Here is a 16,282-nt window from a genome sequence, read left to right as displayed (position 1 = left end):
AACAATGACAGCTGCAACCAAAAAAATAGCCGGGCATTGTGGTGGGCGCCTGTAATCCCAGCTACTTGGGAGGTGGAGGCAGGAGAATCGCTTGAGCCCAGGAGTTGGAGGTTGCTGTGTGCTGTGATGCCACGGCACTCTACCCAGGGTGACAGCTTGAGGCTCTGTCTCAAAAAAAAAAAAAAAAAAAAAAATGAAAAATGATATCTGTATCTGCCCTATGAAAAGATAATTGTGATAATGATATCTGTGAGGCCAATGCTAAGAGTGATATTGCCAAATATTACAGGTTCACCTGAGTCTCTGTCTTGTTTCAGGACCTTGGGCTACACCATTTCTAGAGAAACTCAGAACCTGCAGGTGCCTTACTTTGTGGACAAAAATTTTGACAAGGCTTACAGAGGAGCTTCTTTGCGTGAACTGGAGAAGACAATAGAGAAGGATTACATTGATTATATCCAGACAAGTTGTTGGAAAGAGAAACAACAAAGTAAGATGCTATGAAAGAGTTTTAGCAAGTGGCCCTGATTCCCAGCATGAGGGATATCTTCTGTTTCTGACACCTCCTGTCTGTTTATTTGGGCTAAATTGTTTTGTTTTTCAAGACAGTCTTGCTCTGTTGCCTGGGCTAGATTGTATTAGCAGGAGCATAGCTCACTGAAGCTTTAAATTCCTGGACTTAAGTGATCTGCCAACCTCAGCCTCCCAAATGGTGGGGACTACAGGCATGCACTACCATGCCTAGCTAACTTTTTCTATTTTTGTAGAAACAGGATCTTGTTGTATTGCTCAGGCTGGTCTCAAACTCCTGGCCTCAAGTGATCACCCCACCTTGGCCTCCCAAAATACTAGGATTACGGGCACAAGCCACATTGTACCCTGCCCTGGGATAACTTGTTTTTGTGAACAGTCGGAGGACTGAGGCCCATTTGGGATACTACAAGTAAAAGGAGCATAGGGAGTTTATCGACAGGATACACGTAGCCAGGACTTAGAAATCTTGAGAACTTAAGCAACATTGAGGCACCTACCTAACACTCTTTGAGACTTTACCTCTCTCTGCCCATCTGCCCCACTCTCCTTTCCCTGCCAGCTGCCTTTCTTCTTAACCTTGTTTGACATAGTTTACTGTGGTTGTTACCCTCCTTGTCATTCTCTCAAATTCCCTAACCCCACCAGTCATTGGCTCCTTTCTATGTCATAAGCCTTTTCCTTTAAGATCTTGGTGATAGCTGGTTTGGTCCAAGTTTCCTAATTTCACATTCCCTAGAGGGAAATCTGATTGAGCCACCAACTTTTTGAGCCAGACCAAAGGTTTAGATCAAGGTTGCTGATATTGAGTCAGATGTCCCTACCTTCCCCTGGGTCTCCTTTCAGTAGGGGTAGGTATAGGCCTTCCACCCTATTTCCTTCTCTGGATATAATGGGGGTGACAACATCTGCCCTGGTCTAAAGCTTTAGCGAGTATTACCAGGGAGTTCCAGCAATGGGGGTAGCCCTATCTCTCAGCCAACAGTTTTTGAGACAGAATCTCTTTCTGTTGCCTAGGCTAGAAAACAGTGGTTTTATCACAATTTACTACAACCTCAAACTCCTGGACTCAAACTCCCCTCCTGTCTCAGGCTCCCTCAGTACTAGGATTATAGGCATGAGCCATTGCACAAAGCCAAGTTTCACCTTTTTTTTTTTGAGACAGGGTTGGGTCTCACTCTGTTGTCTGGGCTAGAGTACAATGGCATCATAATAGTTCATTGCAACCTCAAACTTCTGAGCTCAAGTGATCCTCCTGCCTCAGCCTCCCAAGTAGCTGGGATGACAAGCTACTGGCTAGCTTTCCTACTTTTTGTAGGCATGGGATCTTGCTCTTGCTCTGGCTGGTCTCACAAACTACTGGCCTCACACAAATCCTCCCTCCTCAGCCTCCCTAAGTGTTAGAATTACAAGTGTGAGGCACAGCATCTGGCTCCAGTTTCACTTTTGAGCCCACTTGAATTCTTTTTTTTTTTTGAGATAGAGCCTTAAGCTGTCACCCTGGGTAGAGTGCTGTGGCATCACAGCTCATAGCAACCTCTAACTCCTGGGCTCAAGTGAGTCTCCTGCCTCCACCTCCCAAGTAGCTGGGACTACAGGTGCCCGCCGCAATGCCCAGCTATTTTTTGTTGCAGCTGTCATTGTTGTTTGGCTGGCCCAGGCTGGATTCGTACCCGCCAGCTCAGGTGTATGTGGCTGGCGCCTTAGCCACTTGAGCCACAGGCATCGAGCCAGCCCACTTGAATTCTACACATACACATTAGTAACTGCATCTTCTGAAATGGCTTTGACTAATTTTTTTTTTTTTTTTTTTGAGGCAAAGTCTCACTATGTCGCCCTCAGTAGAATGCTGTGGCGTCATAGCTCTTAGCAACCTCCAACTCTTGGGCTTAAGCAATTCTCTTGCCTCAGCCTCCCAAGTAGCTGGGACTACAGGTGCCCAGCTTTGACTAATTTTTTTTTTTTTTTTGCAGGTTTTGGCCGGGGCTGGGTTTGAACCCGCCATCTCTGGCATATGGGGCCAGTGCCCTACTCCTTTAAGCCACAGGCGCCGCCCTGACTAATTTTTAAAAAGTAAATTCTAACTCATCGTAAAAATTTAATTAGTGAGTATCATTAAACATCTAACAATGTCTGGTAAAATTAGCTCTTTTTTTTTTTTGTAGAGACAGAGTCTCACTGTACCGCCCTCGGGTAGAGTGCCGTGGTGTCACACGGCTCACAGCAACCTCTAACTCTTGGGCTTATGCAATTCTCTTGCCTCAGCCTCCCAAGCAGCTGGGTCTTTTTTTTTAATTAAGACAGAATCTCACTTTGTTATCCTTGGTAGAATGCCGTGGCATCACAGCTCATGGCAATCTCAAACTCTTGGGCTCAAGCGATTCTCTTACCTCAGCCTCCCTAGTAGCTGGCACTACAGGCGCCTGCTACAATGCCTACCTTTTTTGTTGTTGTTGTTTGTTTAACAGACCCAGGCCAGGTTCAAACTCACCAGCCCCAGAGCATACGGCCAACACCTTAACCACTGAGTTATGAGCACCCAGCCTGTTTTTTTTTTTTTTTTGGGGGGGGGGGTTTGAGACAGAGTCTCAAGCTGTTGCCCTGGGTAGAGTGCTATGGCATCATAGCTCACAGCAACCTCAGACTCTTGGGCTCAAGTGATCCTCTTGCCTCAGTTTTTTCTATTTTTAGTAGAGATGGGGGTCTTGCTTTTGCTCAGGCTGGTCTCTAACTTGTGAGCTCAAGCAATCCATCCACTTCCACCTTCCAGAGTGCTAGGATTATAGGCATGAGCCACCTCACCCGGCCTAAAATTAGCTGCTTTATCACAGTGTTGCTAAGCCCTTGCTGACCCATCATGCATTCCCATCCCCATGCCAAGTTAGTCTTTTCTTCTAATGTGTTTTTTTATTTTGTTTTTTGAGACAGAGTCTCACTTTGTCACCCTGGGTAGAGTGCTGTGGTGTCATAGCTCACAGCAACCTCAAACTCTTGGGCTCGAGTGATTCTCTTGCCTGAGCCTCCAGAGTAGCTCGGACTACAGGCACCAGCCACAACGCCCAGCTATTTTTTTTTTTTTAGAGATAGGGTCTCACTCTGGCTCAGTCTCAAACTGGTGAGCACAAGCAATCCTCCCGCCTTGACCTCCCAGAGTGCTATTACAGGATTACAGGTCTGAGCCACTGTGCCTGGTCTTTCCTCTGTGGGTTTTTTTGTTGTTGTTGTTGTTTGTTTGTTTGTTTTAGAGACAGAGTCTTACTTTTTTACCCTTGGTAAAGTGCTGTGGCGTCACAGGTCACAGCAACCTCCAGCTCTTGGGCTTAGGCGATTCTCTTGCCTCAGCCTCCCGTGCAGCTGGGACTACAGACACCCACCATAACGCCTGGCTATTTTTTGTTGCAGTTGGCCGGGGCCAGTGCCAACCTGCCACCCTCAGTATATGGGGCCAGTGCCCTACCTACTGAGCCACAGGTACTGCCCATCCTCTTTTTTTAAAGCACTTTGTTCATCCTACTCATATGGTACTGATCACACAGTGTAAGAGTTCCATAGGCACATGTTAGTGTTCTGTATGGGACTGAGAGCTCTCTGAGGACAAGAACCATGTTTTATTAATTTTGTGCCCCAGGTTCCTGGCATAGTCCTTGCCTTAGAATAGATACTTAGCAAATGTCTTTTGAAGAGAGGATACTCAGGATTGGAAAACCATGAAAATATTGAGGACTATGGATACTAGGGCAGGGTTAAACCTTTAGGGACCTGGTTTCTTCCCTGTATTTCTACTTTTTTTTTTTTATTATTGAGACAAGAGTCTTACTTTATCACCCTTGGTAGAGTGCCATGGCATCATGGCTCATAGCAACCTCAAACTCTTGGGCTCAAGTAATCCTCTTGCCTCAGCTCCCAGAGTAGCTGGGACTACAGGTGCCCACCACAATACCTAGCTGTTTTCAGGATGGGGTCTCACTCTTGTTCGAACTGGTCTTGAACTCCTGAGTTCAGGCACTCCACTCGCCTCAGCCTCCCTGAGTGCTGGGATTACAAGTATGAGCTAGCACACCTGGCCTTCTCCCCCTTATATGGCAAAGCTCTACTGTACTCTAAAGGTGCATGAGGATCTTAGTGAGCAATGACGCTGTAATATAAGAGAGATTTAAACATGAGGAGGAAATTCCATTTTTATTAAAAAAAAAAAAAAACTGAGGGGTCAGGAAGTACCCTATTCCATTGTTAAGCTAGATTTTCTTTTTTTTTTTTGTAGAGACAGAGTCTCACTTTATGGCCCTCAGTAGAGTGCCGTGGCTTCACACAGCTCACAGCAACCTCCAACTCCTGGGCTTAAGCGATTCTCTTGCCTCAGTCTCCCTAGTAGCTGGGACTACAGGCGCCCGCCACAACGCCCAGCTATTTTTTGGTTGCAGTTTGGCCGCGGCCGGGTTTGAACCCGTCACCCTCGGTATATGGGGCCGGCGCCCCACCGACTGAGCCACAGGTGCCGCCCGTTAAGCTAGATTTTATAAGTTATAAAAACCAGGAAAGAGGCTGGACATGGTGACTCATGCCTCTAATCCTAATACTCTGGGAGGCTGAGGCTGGTGGATCTCTTGAGCTCACAAGTTCTAGACCAGCCTGAGGAAAAGCGAGGACACCCCCCCCCCATCTCTATTAAAAATAGGAAAACTGAGGCAAGAGGATTGCTTGAGCCTGAGTTGGAGGTTGATGTGAGCTGTGATGCCATGGCACTCTACCCAGGGAAACAGCTTGAGACACTGTCTCAAAAACAAATAAACAAACAAAACAACAACAACAACAAAACCAGGAGGCTTGGTGCCCATAGCACAGTGGTTATGGCACCAGCCACATACACTGTGGGTAGTGGGTTCGAACCCTGCCTGGGCCAGGTAAACAACAATGACAACTGCAACAACAACAACAAAAAAATAGCCGGGCATCGTGGCAGGTGCCTGTGGTCCCAGCTGCTTGGGAAGCTGAGACAAGAGAATTGCTTGGGCCCAAGAGTTTGAGGTTGCTGTGAACTGTGCTGCCATAGCACTCTACCGAGGGCAACATAATGAGACTCTGTCTCAAAAAAAAAAAAGAAAAGAATTTTGGAACAGAATAAAGACCTTAGACCAGCAGTTCTCAACCTGTGGGTCATGACCCACAAGGACTATATTAAAGGGCCACGGCGTTAGGAAGGTTAAGAACCACTGCTTTAGACTAAAAGGCATTATATATATGGATCTAAATTAGGTGAAAGCCACAGTGTATATCCTAAAACTTCTCATTGTTCTTGGCCTTGGGAGGGTTTTTAATTTGTTGCTTTCTACAAGAAATGGAAGAAAATCTACATTTCACATTCTTCACATTTTTCAAATGCAAATACACATCCTCTGTGGCAGTAAGATGTTGGAACTTTGCAAAGAGCTCAAGGCAAGGAATGTAGTGAAAGTGGATTCTAAGCTTTTGTTCTCATCCCCATGAGGCCTCACTCAGAGCTTTGGCACTCTCTAGGTATAAATAAAAACCCAGTGATTAAGCATGATATGTGTATCCACAAGTTCCAAATGAGAGTTATCAGCACACACCCCTTAAAAATCTATTTCTAGCATTTAAGTACAGAGGCTTTGTGCGGCCTCCACACAACCCAAGTGCCATTTGAGAACAAGCAGCATCTGCCCTCCCAATCCAGCAGCAAGTGCAGCCAACAACGTTAAATATAGCACTTGGAGGTTGTAAAAATAAACCCACTTGAGAACAAAGTTCACTCGTGGCAAAATATCAAATGAAAACTCTTTTTAGCAAAGTTAACCATTGACTTTTTAAATCTTTGGTTCACTTATTTGCACTGCTCTTTCTTAGAATGCTTTGTCTGTGTGAACTTTTATGAGTAATCCCTTACTATGAACACAAATTGCTCTGTTTACTCCTTCATAGCTGAATCTAGATAATAAACCTGATGCCAGGGGAAGTAGCCATGCCATTCAGCTGAGGCTAGACAAAAGTGTAGGCAGGAACTGTCTCCTGGCCTAGCCAAGCTGAACTGAGATCCTGGCCCTGGCTGGCAGAGGAGTACTTCTTTCCATGCCCTGAGGCAGAGTGACAGGGTGGGTAGATGGTTTAGGCTTTGAAATGAGGATAGAATCAACTTCCTCTTAGAGAGTTTGTTTGGATTATTGAAGATGGTATGATTATAATCCTTGTACGGTGTCTGGCGCATAGTAAGTGCCTGATTCCTGGTGGAGGCCAAGCTTGGCTTGGCTTGGCTTGGCACCGAGACTGGATGCAGCACTGTCTCTTGGGGCTGGATCGTGAGGATAGTTGTGGTCTGTTGGAGCCTTATAGCTGCCCAAACTCCAAACTAGGCTCTCACAGAGTGTTTTTGGGAGAGGCCCTGACTTGCTTCTCTTGGTAGTTTGCCTGAGTCTGTTTACCTCATTGCTCTGTCCATCTGTTATACTGTCACTCAGGACAAGGGGAGCATGTTGCTAAGAAGAAAATGAGTTCTCTCAATCCTGCCTCTCCTGAGGCTATTTTTATTTTTTTAGTTCCTTGGAAGTTATGGAATATTAACAGAACTTGTTAAAAGTAACACATTCTTAGAGTTTATCCTTTGTTCATTGAAGGATGAAAGGATTCACTGGGAGTTTGGAGAGAGGTTTCTCTAAGCATGGTAGTAGGGGTATGGGACATGGTTCCTTGAAACCCTGACCTTGTGCAAGGTCCTTGCTCTGGAGCAGAGGTCTCTGACCTGGTTTCAGTGAGCTTTATGAAAAGCAACATATGGGCGGCGCCTGTGGCTCAAGGAGTAGGGCGCCGGTCCCACATGCTGGAGGTGGCGGGTTCAAACCCAGCCCCGGCCAAAAAATCACAAAAAAAAAAAAAGAAAGAAAAGCAATGTAATGTTTTGAGAAAAACAGTTATCTTTCATCAGCTTGTTATAGTGATCTTTAATGTAGAAAATGTTAAGAATCAGTAGCCCTTAATGTTTCTGGAATGGGATTTCAGGGAATGAGGTATTTGAAAAGGTTCAGTAAACAAAAAATATAAAGAAATAATTTCAAGGCTGGGCACTCTGGGAGGCTGAGGTGGGTGCATCACTCGAACTCAGGAGTTTGAGACCAGCCTGAGCAAGCACAAGACCCCATCTCTACTAAAAATAGAAAAACTAGCCAGGCATTGTGGCAGGTGCCTGTGGTCCCAGCTACTCAGGAGGCTGAGATAAGGGGATCACTTGAGCCCAAGAGTTTGAAATTGCTCTAAGCATGACACCATGGCACTCAACCCCAGGGAGACAGAGTAAGACTCTGTCTAGATGAGAAAGATAGATAGATACATACATACATACATACAAAGAAAAACTAGCTTGACATGGTGGCAAGTGCTTATAGTCTCAGCTACTCAGAAGGCTGAGGCAAGAGGATCGTTTGAGCCCAAGAGTTTGAGGTTAATGTAAGCTATAATGCCATGAGAGAGACAGAGTGAGACTCTCTCCCCCCACCCAAAAAAAAAAGAAAGAAAGAAAAAGAAATGAAAGAAAAGGAAATCATTTCAAGGAAAAACAGGACAACAGAAACTGTACCATATACTGGTCTAACTGTGGCTCCAAAGGACTAAAGGCATAGACTATAGACTGATTTCAAGAAGTCCTCTTGAAGAGGTTTCCCACATGCCAAAGAAGCCCAAGATGTAAAGTTAGTGACAGGCTCTGGGCAGATGTGAGAGCAGAGAGCTTTCATTTAGGTGTGCATATGACCCTCTATGAAGCCCCATTACATGTGAGGATGTCTGTGCTAACACAAGCCCTGGCTAGTCAGCACGGTAGGCAACTTTGCCAAGGTGGGTAGAGCACATTGTTCTGGAGCCTGGGAAACCTACTGCTTGCCAAGCAACTGCTGGGCTAAAGCCCAGGCTCTGCAGCCCCATTGTAGAGAGAGTTTTCATGCATATCCATCCCTCGCCCTGGAGTACCGCACTTAATCTGCACTCTGGGCCTTACTTGGTGTAAATAGAATCATTGTGAACAGAAATGCCAGACAGTGTTTTGTGTTGATAGAAATCTATTCCGAAAGCAATGCTATTGTTTCCCTAACTAAATATTAATTCCTGTTTCTAAGCAATGTGCTGATTAATCAGACAGGTGCCTCTTGTTCCACCACCAAAAACAAAATCTGTTAGTAAGCTGATTAAGAATGGATAGGCATATTTTAAAATGATTAAAATAGCACACACTTCAAACACACACCCTGTCCAAGTATGCCATCCTATTAATATGCAACATGTCTCTAAAGGTGCTTTTCAGGCTTTCCTCCCTAATAATGTCTTTGAAACCTCACAAAAGATTAAAAATAGAGGCAGCCAAACCACTGTTGAGTCAGGAAAGACAGCAGAGATTATATTCTGGTTAAAAATAGAATGACCTTCTCCACTCTGAAGAGAAAAAGAAATTCATTTAGTCAAGGAGACAAAGGTCATCAGATCCAGAAGATTTCACTTTTAAAAGAGCCCAGCTGGGCTCAGTGCCTGTAGCTAAGTGGTTAGGGCACCAGCCACATACACCAGGGCTGGCGGGTTTGAACCCTGCCCAGGCCTGCTAAACAACAATGATAAGCTACAACAAAAAAATACCCAGGCATTGTCGCAGGCGCCTGTAGTCCCAGCTACTTGGGAGGCTGAGGCAAGAGAATCATTTGAGCCCAAGAGTTTGAGGTTGCTGTGAGGGTGAGTGGCACTCTACTGAGGGTGACATAGGGAGGCTCTGTCTCAAAAAAAAAAAAAAGAGTCCAGCTGCCTTTGGTCTGTGAGTTGGGAACCCAACACATGGGGAGGGAATGAAGAAAATGGGCAGTAACCTGGCCTTCTGTAGAAGCATACTCACCAGAGGTAGGCTCTGTGTCAGCACATGTGAGTTATGATGCAGTGACACAGGGGGAAGAATGAAGCAGCTGTCTTTGTTCCAGATGACAGAAATAGGTGATTGGACAGCATTCTCTCCCAACTGCCACTGGAATACCATTGATAGGAAGGCCATAAAGAAGTCTCCTCTTACCGCACACGTGCACATTTCCTAAGTCTGGTGTCAAATGTTTTAGAGATAAGGGCTAAGACCTGTGCTTTTGTAACAGAGCACAGATACTGTAGAACTGCAGGATCACAGATATCCTTTAATCCTCAGCACCTGGTCCAGTGCCTAAAACGTGTTTCTGGAGTAAATGAGTAAATGTTTCTTAAATTGAATTGACAGATAAAACATTAAATAACATAAAAGAGGCTTTGATTCTAGCAAGACTCAGTGGCTCATGCCTGTAATCCTAGCACTCTGGGAGACTGAGGCGAGTGGATTGTTTGAGCCCAGAAGTTCTAGACCAGCCTGAGCAAGGGCAAGACCCTGCCCTACTAAAAACAGAAAAACTAGCCAGGCGTGGTGGCACATGTCTGTAGTCCCAGCTACATGGGAGGCTGAGGCAAGAAGAGCTCTTGAGGCTCAGCACCTGTAGCTCAAGCGCCAGCCACATACACCGGAGCTGGCGGGTACGAATCCAGCCTGCGCCTGCCAAACAACGACAACTACCACCAAAAATAGCTGGGCATTGTGTGGGCACCTGTAATCCCAGCTACTTGGGAGGTTGAGGCAAGAGAATCTCTTAAGCCCAGGAGTTGGAGGTTGCTGTGAACTGTGACCCTATGGCACTCTACCCAGGACAACAGCTTGAAACTCTGTCTCAAAAAAAAAAAGAAGAGCTCTTAAGCCCGAGTTTCAGGTTGCTTGAACTATGCTGACACCATGACACTCTACCCAGGACAACAGAGACTTTGTCTCAAAAAAAAAAAAAAAAAAAGGAACTTTGTTTCCAGAAATATTGAAATGAAATCAAAAAGCTCCAACTCTGGGACAGTGCCTATGGCTCAATGAGTAGGGTGCCCGCCCCATATACCGAGGGTGGCGGGTTCAAATCTGGTCCTGGCCAAACTGCAACAAAAAATAGCCGGGCATTGTGGTGGGCTCCTGTAGTCCCAGCTGCTCCGGGGGCTGAGGCAAGAGAATCACCTAAGCCCAAGAGCTGGAGGTTGCTGTGTGCTGTGACGCCACGGCACTCTGCTGAGAACAATGAAGTAAGACTCTGTCTCTAACAAAAAAAAAAAAGCTCCAACTCTCTCGATGAATTGGTTCCCTCTTTTATCTTTCAGAGTCGGAGTTGACCAATTTGGCAGGATTATACAGAGATGAACGATTGAAACAGAAAGCAGAGTCGCTGAAACTTGAAAACTGTGAAAAACTTAACAAACTTACTGGCCTACGCAGAGGTGGCTGAGAGGATAATGATCCTACACAGGGTTGGGATTTTGCTATTTCTTACTATTTATGTTCCTAATTCCATTTTATAATACAAAATTAGGAACTGACATTCTACTATTATTAGCTTTGTTTGTTGGGCAGATTTGAAGGAATGTGAGCATGGAGCCAGACTTGTCATCACAGAATTTTTCCTGGGGATTGGCTCTAGGAGCCAGAAACAGTTCATCTAAGTTAAATTAATGGCAAAGCATTAGATTAAGTCTTTCTGCTCCATGCCAACCCTGCTTCTATGAATGTAGTTCAGGGAACCCCCGAGTCCTCTTCTTTTCTTTTTTTTTTTTTTTTTTTTTTTTTGCAGTTTTTGGCCAGGGCTGGGTTTGAACCCACCACCTCCGCCATATGGGGCCGGCGCCCTACTCCTTTGAGCCACAGGGGTCACCCCTGTGTAGCTGTAGTCTTCCTCTTCTTCAGTGAAGTCTTACTACCCCAGGCATTCCTAGGCTTAGACAAAGGAGCTTAATTTTAGTTATTTACAATGTCTGCCAAGAATTATACCTCTCCCTTCATTAGTGTCATCATCTCCCCCAGGATTCAGCCTCTGGAACATGTTCCTACTCAACTTTCCATTTTCTATAAGGAATATGGAGAAACTCAAGCTTTTGTAGTCAATGGTTTTCTATTACCCCAATCTCTGTTCAGTAAGTAGCATTAGCAAACCACCTGATTTGAGATTTTTTATGTCCTTAATCCTCTTTCTTTTAGAGTGTCCAGAAATTAAAAACTATTGAGCTGTGAAACAGTTTGGTGGACAACTCAAGAGCAGGAAGCAAGGCCCAGGGGTGAAGGTAAAATGCAAGACCTAGTCTCTGCTCCTCAGTGCAGATTCCTCAGGCCATCATTGAACCCAGAAAATGTTTTTTTTATCATTTCCTCTTGGAATCATCATTTGGTATCTCACACTTGAGCAGAGTTCCTACACCTCACACAGATACAGAGTCAGACCCACACAAGGCATTGCCAACCATCCAGATTTTGCTCAGGCCTAGAGGTAGAGGGGACAGATACCCTCTCTGTGGCTACAGTGGTCTAGTATTTGCGGTCATTTTGTTTAACAAGTGCCCTATAGTTTGTGATCTGAGATGCTTTTTCATTCATTTAACACTTATTGAGTGCCTACAATAAGGAATGGGCTCTCATTTATTTTCTTCCTCACAACTCTGTGAAGTAGATGCATTATCTCTGTTTTTATGAATGAGAGCAAACATTAGCTTAAGGAGGATAAATGGTTGACCTGGGTCATACAGCAGATAGTAGCAGAACTAGATGGTAGGCTGATTATCAAGTAGAAAGTGGGAGAGATCATCCTCATTTCTCAGATGATTCTTGCCAGTTTGGCAAAGCAAAATCTCTTTCAAGGATGCCTCTGTCCCCTGTCCTTGAATAATCCTTTCTATGTTCTGGATCCATCTACTCCTGCATCCATCCAGGAAAACTTCTCTGTTGGTCTTTAGGAAACTGGACCCTTTCTACACAGATTCTGCAAAGAAAATAAGAGGCCCCTCAGATGCAGGCATCCCTTCCCACTGCTGACAGGAAAAACTAAGTCATTCCTGGGCTGTGTGGTTTTTTCAGGCCTTCCTGTGGAAGTGAGCTGCTAAGATTGAGCTGCCCAGATTATCTTGAATCTTTGAACTTGAAAATTTTGCTAGGTGAGTATGGTCTATATTCCATGTTCTCTTCAGGTTGGAAGAAAAGTTTCTATTGGAAAGAGAGTCTATATTAAAACTGATTTCCAAAGTAAAGTTTCACCATTCAGATGAATGCTCATAATTTAGACAGCACTATCTAGCATAGTTCATCATTAAACATTCCACAGTAGATGGGTTTATAGGTAAGGAATTAGGGCTTTGGTGGCTAGTAGCAGACAATTGCTGAGTTTGGTGGGGGAGCTTTTCTAGAAAAAGCCAAGTTTTGCTGCCCAGCTTGGCCTATTCTGGTTTTGAGGGACCTTCTTGACCCCCTCTAAGAGACTAAAGGATGTACCCATGAGCCAAACAGGCTTATGGAAAGTTGTTTTCCTATACATACAAAAATCAAAGCTTTCCTCTCTCCAACCCCAGCCTCTGCTAGAAAATGGGCCATAATGAAACTGAGTTGGCAGGCTAAAAGACCCTGCTCTAGTCACACAGTGATGAGTTACTTGTGATAATACTAACCAGAGACAATAGTAACTAACTCCATTAAATGTCATGTCAATTGTCTAGTTTTTGTATCGCTGATGGTACTGTCTTATTACCAACAGACCACAACACTCACATTGGTTTCTTTCAAGTGAACCAACATTCTTTTGGTTGAAGAATAGTTTAATCTATGTGGTACTGTTCAAAATATTGTTAAACTATGATTTCCTGCCTGGGTTATATTTTAGATGAGTTATCTGCATGGTGGTAAAATAGCTTTTTCCTCTTGCCCACATCCTTTGGAAGATTTCCTGATCATATAAAAATTCTTTAGGTAAAGCTTATTCATGCTATCAGAACTTGGCTCTAGACAAGCCAAGACTAATACAGCTCTAGACTGTTTTAGGGGGCTATTACTGCAGTTTGGAGACATCTGTGATAGGAGTGGGGCTCAGAAATAAGGCTGAGGCTCTAGCAGAAACTGAAGCTCTCATTCAAATAAAGATGCTATCTGCAGTGAGGCAGAGAGGAAGAAAATCTTTCTCAACACAAAAACACTGCAGCTTGAAGGAATCTGCATCCGCCAGATTAGCAGACGAGTAGGGCTCGTCTATTCAAGCCAGAAAACTTCTAAGCTTCCTTGATAAGCTCCAGGCCTCATGGCTTGGGAGAAGTGTCCATTAAAAAGATGTCATTGCTAGCTCAGCACCTGTAGCACAGTAGTTGCGGGGCCAGCCACATGCACCAAGGGTGGCAGGTTCAAACCCAGCCCAGGCCAGCTAAACAACTGCAACAACAACAACAACAAAAAAAAAAATAGCTGAGCATTGTGGTGGGTGCCTGTAGTCCCAGCTGAGGCAAGAGAATTGCTTAAGCCCAAGAGTTTGAGGTTTCTATGAGCTGTGATGCCATGGCACTCTACCAAGGGCAACATAGTGAGACTTTGTCTCAAAAAAAAAAGAGAGATTGTTGCTGTGCTTTCTTTTGGAAACTGTTAGAAATTAGAGTGAGTTCCAGACACCACAGAAACATGGGATCCAGCAGTCTGATCAAGCTATGTGTTATTCTCATTTTCATCCTCATACTCAGGACTGGCTTTGTGAGGAACCACTGCTGGGATTCCAGCAGCTTTCTGTTACAACTGGCTACACATGCAAGTTCATTGTTTCTGCATGCACTGCTCCTCACAGGAGCTAGCACTTAATTTATGTTTATTTTGGACTTATTTAAGATGTAAGCTTAGTGTCCTAACATTTATTTTTGGAAAGGGCCAAGTTATGAAACACCTTATTTTTGGAGCCTGCTTTGTTAATACCTCGTGCAATGACCACCAAGTAAAGAACCGTGTGTTAAATATTGATTAATATCATGTGCATCACACTCAGTATTTAAAACTAAAGATGTGAATATTCTGTGTCCAGAGCCGGGAATGACACAGATGGGATCAGCTCCTGGTGGAGTAAGAGTCCTCAAAAATCTGTTCACCTAATCCACTGCATCTGGAATGAGTGTATTTTAAAAAGACAAACATTAAATGGTTTTATATAAAAAGAGTGGCTTTATATGTTTTCTTTGTTCTTTTACCTTTGCCCAGGGTATCCGTGAGCACTGAATATTGCTTGACTCCCTTGGAACCACTTTGGACTAGAGAAACTATTGATCTCTACTCCAATTTTCCCTCACCCATCAGTGGAAATTATTTATGTTTAGAACAGCTTTGGTGGCATTGTCAGTTCCATACTTTTTCTTTTCTTTTTTTTTTTTTTTTGAGACAGAGCCTCAAGCTGTTGCCCTGGGTAGAGTGCTATGGCATCACAGCTCACAGCAACCTCCAACTTCTGGGCTTAAGCGATTCTCTTGCCTCAGCCTCCCAAGTAGCTGGGACAACAGGCACCCACCACAACGCCCACCTATTTTTTGGTTGCAGCTGTCATTGTTGTTTGGTGGGCCTGGGCTGGATTCGAACCCGCCAGCTCAGGTGTATGTGGCCTTGAGCCACAGGTGCCGAGCCAATTCCATACTTTTTCTATCAGATAACAGCAGTTGCAGCATATCACCATGCTCAGCCTTAACGAAAAATTTTTAAAAACTTCAAAGCAGTGGCTCACGCCTGTAATCCTAGCACTCTTAAAGGCCAAGGCCATGGCACTCTACCAAGGGTGACAAAATGAGACTCTGTCTCAAAAACAAAACAAAACAAAAAACCAGGCTCAGCACCGTAGCACAGTTGTTTCGGTTTTGGCGCCAGCCACATATGCTGAAGTTGACAGGTTCAAACTCAGCCCCAGGCCAGCTAACCAACAATGACAACTGCAACAAAAAATAGCCAGGCGTTGTGGCAGGCACCTTTAGTCTCAGCTACTTGGGAGGCTGAGGCAAGAGAATCGCTTAAGCCCAAGAGTTTGAGGTTGCTGTGAGCTGTGATTCTACGGTACTCTACCGAGGGTGACATGATAAGACTCTTGTCTCAAAAAAAAAGCAAGTCCTCAGTCACATAAGCTATATTGCAAGTACTGCCTTGAAAACAGTGCAGTTGTAGAACATTTCCATCATTACAAGTTCTATTTAATTGTACTGGAGAGGTCAACAGAGATGGCCTTACCTACCACTGAAAATTATTAAAACAAAGAAAAGAACCTAAGAACAAATCCAAGAAACAAGAGCTACCACTTACAGATCTACAGGGATGGCCACGTTTGTGAGGCCACAACATTTAACCCCAGAAGTAGACCCTAGGGAACTTTGGGAGCAGCCTGAGTGGCTTATCTGAACTTTCAGCTTCCTTTCTAGTCATGGATAACATCTTTTCCTTGTTAATATAGTCATTTCCTGCTTAGGGGTGTCAAATTCCATAAACTTATTATTTTTTTTTTTTTTGAGACAGAGTCTCACTTTGTCACCCTCCGTGGAGTGCGGTGATGTCATAGCTCACAGCAACTTCAAACTCTTAGGCTTCAGCAATTTTCTTGCCTCAGCCTCCCAAGTAGCTGAGACTACAAGTGCCCATCACAACGCCTGGCTATCTTTTTGGAGAGGAGGTCTCACTCTAGCTCAGGCTGATCTCGAACCTGTGAGCTCAGGCAATCCACCCTTCTAGGCCTCCCAAAGTGTCAGGATTACAGGCATGAGCCACCTGCCTGGCCTTACCATCTGTTTTGTTCAACAAAAATGCAGCCCAGGCTCGGGGCCTGTGGCTCAAGTGGCTTAAGGCACCAGCCTCATACACCTGAGCTGGCTGGTTCGAATCCAGCCCCACAAGCCAAACAAAAATGAA

The 16,282-nt window shown here is 44.6% G+C and overlaps 1 protein-coding gene across 5 annotated transcripts in view; it reads left to right on the top strand.

Moving 5' to 3' along the window:
• The window catches only part of DNAJC18 (DnaJ heat shock protein family (Hsp40) member C18), a 46,989-nt gene extending 32,435 nt beyond the window's left edge, over window positions 1–14,554 (top strand). The window contains exons 7-10 of one of the 5 annotated variants that reach the window (XR_008375190.1): window positions 318–490; window positions 10,720–10,866; window positions 11,591–11,673; window positions 12,461–14,554. Coding sequence is in view for 3 of the 5 variants with exons in the window: in XM_053566435.1 (XP_053422410.1) it covers window positions 318–490; window positions 10,720–10,844 (298 nt within the window). In the remaining 2 variants the exon portion in view is untranslated. Of the gene's footprint in view, window positions 1–317; window positions 491–10,719; window positions 10,936–11,590 lie in introns of those variants that run through there. The other 4 variants (XR_008375191.1, XM_053566435.1, XM_053566436.1 and 1 more) reach the window with 4 other exon arrangements.
• Window positions 14,555–16,282: the final 1,728 nt, after the last annotated feature.

Source organism: Nycticebus coucang, chromosome 17 (assembly GCF_027406575.1).
Source record: "Nycticebus coucang isolate mNycCou1 chromosome 17, mNycCou1.pri, whole genome shotgun sequence".
Lineage (NCBI taxonomy): Eukaryota > Metazoa > Chordata > Mammalia > Primates > Lorisidae > Nycticebus > Nycticebus coucang.
Note: the sequence above shows the minus strand (reverse complement) of the source record. Positions and strands in the feature narration are given on the sequence as shown.